Source organism: Teleopsis dalmanni, chromosome 1 (assembly GCF_002237135.1).
Source record: "Teleopsis dalmanni isolate 2A chromosome 1, ASM223713v2, whole genome shotgun sequence".
In the NCBI taxonomy this organism is placed as follows: domain Eukaryota; kingdom Metazoa; phylum Arthropoda; class Insecta; order Diptera; family Diopsidae; genus Teleopsis; species Teleopsis dalmanni.
In genome coordinates, this window is record NC_051846.1 from 227269396 (window position 1) to 227273517 (window position 4122).

The following is a 4122-nucleotide window of genomic DNA, read 5'->3' on the forward strand; positions in this document are numbered from 1 at the left end:
TTTTATTTGTATTTTCAATTTTTGTAAAAATTCATATTTTAGAACTTATATACAAAATCTAATCAAAGTATTTATGCGTACTTAAAGTTTATATAAATAAAAAAATGCGTTGCAAAATTCTACTAAATGCTCTTTTCCAACTTAATTCGATTACTTTTTGTTTTAATTATTACTAAATAAATGCATATAAATAATTTAAGCACAAAATCGTATAAAACATAATTAATTTATGAATAATTTTAAATAAATATTAAATAAATAAATAGCGAATATTTTGAGCTGAAATGATGAGATTTTCGTGGTGGGACGCAGTCTCTATTGAAGTTAAAAAATTATTAACAAAAAAATTCTGTTATGTAGAATTTTCAGTTATTTTTTTATATATTATGAATTTTAGAACTTCATAGAAAGTGGCCTATAGCTAAATTAAGTTTAGTTAAGTGGTAAGTACTGATGAGAAAATTGATCGAATATATAATAGACAGTTTCAGAAATGAGATAGTTGCTTCACTTCTGAAATTTATTTTCGTATTAGGTGTGTGCGTTTCAGCAGGGTCTTTATTTAAATTTGTGCGATTTTCAATTAATTATAATATATATTCAAAGCTCTTTTCTAGCTTTTTCTATTATTAACTAATATTTCTTTAATTGCTTTCGATTTAAATAAATTATTTATTAATTTTATTGTCTTTAAAATGTATATTTACTTTGTTGACTCTAAAATTGCACGAAAATTGTTTTTCGCGCACTTTTGCCGCAACATTTCAGTTAACATTTTAAAAACAGCCCTAAACTAGATATTATATTCTTTAAACTTAGCAACTATTTAATTTTTAACTTTAATTAATCCTTAAAATATTAATTATTGCGTTTTCTTATCGAACTTCATTTGCTACGCAAATTATTTCGAAATATTAAGCATTTTTGTTAGTTCTTTAGTAGGAAAATTTGAAGTACTCGTAAGTGTCTAATAATTTTTCTCGGTAGTTTCTCTGCGCCTCAGTTTATGCTACAATTTTGTGTGGTTGCATCCATTTCTTCATGTAGTAGCAGAACAACGTTGAGATATACAATAAGATCATGAGCGCACAGGTAACAGCGAGTGCCAATACTGATGTTTTGGTGGGGCAAGGCTCAATGATAGTGACAGTCTTATCTGCAGGGGAAATAAGAACGTATAAAGTTGTATTTAAAATTTTTATTTCTTAATTAATTTCATATACGAACCTTTAGCAAAATCTGTGCTTGGATCAGCCTTAAAGAACTCACGTTTCTCATCACCAAAGTCCAGCACAAGTATTTCTTGTGAAATGTTCATATCCTCATCAGCTTCTTTAGTTTCATTACTGATTTAATGAGTTAATTATGTATTAATAATTTTGTTTAAAATAAATATTTAAAATAAATATAATAAATCATAACTGACTGTACTTACCCCTCAATTGAACGACGACGTCTTCTGCCCAAAGATTCAAATGATTCCATATTCCATTCACATACCGCTGGTTCACATGGTCCCAAACAGTATTTAACATTACATTGGAAGATAACACCGTAACTTTCAGTGAAACGGAAAGCTTCATATGTCGATTGTAGAGCATTACCATCAGCAGTGAAGCCAGGGAAGATTGTAGGATCAGTTGGACAACCATCATCATCAATAATTTTGAAGCTTGTACGTGCATCCTTAGCCATGGCAACACAAGAACGAGCAAAGATGCCATATGGTGCTAATAAAATATACGATTAAATTTGAGTCATACTACTTCTTTGGTATATTAAACTTACTGTCTTCTGGAATTTCAATACGGAAGTTAAGACGATCACCAATACGCACAGTTTCCACTTCACGTTGACGTGTATCCAAAATGCGAATTCTTGGTGGTGGTGCTTCAGGTGATGAATTGATGTGAATCATTTCTGGATCACGTATTGGCATCATGCCGAAGGTAATGTTTTTAGAGCTCATATCGTAGGTACATTTTACCTGAGTTAAATAAAAGTAATACTATGTTTAAAATAATATCTTGATTAGCTACTTACTTTGTAAATCTTATCGGCCTTAGTCATAACAACGCTATGATGTTGTAATACAACAGTATTGGAATAAACACCAGTCTAAAAAGTTGAAGATTGATTAGTGATTAAATTTATATATTGTTTTAAAACTATAATTTAAAAAAAACAGTATCACTCACCACGCTTTGAGTATTACAATCCTGTCCGGCCATAGTCAAATCCAAGCGGAAAGCATCAGAGTTGATGACATCAATATTACAAGTTTCTGACCGACCAAGTGCATATATACGTCCATTGAAGGGTTTATTAGTACGCACTTGTACGGCAATGCGTGTATCTTTGCAGTGTACCGAAACTGGTGAAATAAATATTTTGTTGTGTTTTTAATATTTTTAGTTCACTTTTCTTTATAATTTTGATTTGTTCTTAAGGTTTTTGCCAACATAAAAAACTTTTTATTAGTCATTATTTTAAATATTTTGTTATATATACAAATTTTTACAAAATTTTCTCAGTTATATGATCTTCACACTATAAAGTACGAAGATCATACGAACTGCGAAGATTTTTCACGGAGTGTGGATTCACATTCCATGTTTGCTCTCAGAGCAGCTACAAACGAAAATTTGAATGACACATGCCTATAACGAATGAGATGTGACTAAAGCAATATGTGTGATAATGCAAGAATCTCTACATAATTCTGATATAATATGAATGAGTATGAATAGAATAAGAAGAAGATTTTTCATACATTCATGCTCCCGAAGACAACAAGAAGTGGTCACTTCAGAAAGTGACTAGCATAGTGTGACTATTCCTCTGGGCTCAGAGTTAAATCTTCAGTCATAAAGCATTTAATTTATCATCACAACTGTCTCCGTCTCCGTCAAATAGAACTCCGACCATATTATTCAAATAATATCCACTTAGGTAATCCGACTCTGCCTATCAAAGAGAAACGACTTTTTTAGTTGTAAGAAGGACACATCTGGCGATTACCGGAATGTCGTTCCAATATTTATATTCTATGTAATTTGCCATTGCTTAATAGCGTGGTAAGTGCAGAGACTTGAAATTCTAACTGATGATTTTTGATGATTTTTTTTATATCATTTGAAAAAAAAAATCAAGGTCTTATCTATTGAGCAAATGTCCGACATTGGTAAGGAGCAGGGTTAAAATTCTTGAAGAACCCTTTTTTGAGGACCTCTAATAACTGTCATAAACTGATGCTATAGGCCCATAGGGGGTGTACATGGACTCTGTGACAGACACGCCATTAAAAGCTAACCTTACTTAATTATGGACAAACTAAGTCCATAAAAATGCTCAGCAGAATTGTGTAATTAAGCAGGTTCCAGTGAATCCTTCCAGAATAATATAATGTAATATTAATAAACAAAATAAAAAGATAAGTTTGTTAAATAACTTTTTATGAACTCTAAATAAATTACACCCAATCTTATTTTTTATATCAAAATTTTCTGTATAAATATCAAGAATTTTGTTTGACTTCTAGATCATGATTTTAGAACAACTCTTATGTAAATATGTTTTTGTTCATATATTTTTGTTAACCAAAATAAATAAAAAGAATTATAAAATATAAAAAGTAAAAAATTAAAAAATTCAAATTCAAATAGTGTTAAATTAAATAATTTTAATAAATAAATAATAAAAAAAATCGCACAACTTACCATCATAACAAGTGCCAGTCTTATCACAGTTCACATCATTTCTGGTTAAATTATTTAAAGTAGGATCTTCGGTGGTGTCTAAGCTAACTGGTAATGTATCCAATTTATCCAAGGTACCTGGTGGTGAAGCAGCAGATTTCTCACATTGATTTTCGAAGTATTGACCAATTGGTTCGCCATGATCAATAAGTGGACGTTCATGATTCAAATAAGTTGAGGGACCATCGGGTAAAGTTTTATGATCCAAATGATACAAACGGCAGTTATATTGAGAACCTTGTGGTTGTCCAAGATACAAGAATGAGCGACATAAAAATTCTGATTCGATTTCGCAAGCGAGACGGCAAGCTGATTCAGAAGTAACTTGTAATTCTTTATCAGTATAATAATGTAAGCCGACATA

General features: G+C 30.5%; 1 protein-coding gene across 1 annotated transcript; it reads right to left on the reverse strand.

The window, feature by feature from the left end:
• Positions 1–648: 648 nt before the first annotated feature.
• LOC119667577 lies at positions 649–4119 on the reverse strand (the record flags this gene model as incomplete). The annotated part of the gene is made up of 7 exons (XM_038076881.1): positions 649–1156; positions 1228–1346; positions 1436–1730; positions 1789–1987; positions 2044–2118; positions 2199–2374; positions 3720–4119. Coding segments are annotated over 7 exons (1416 nt in total), but the record flags the coding sequence as incomplete, so codon positions are not given.
• Positions 4120–4122: the final 3 nt, after the last annotated feature.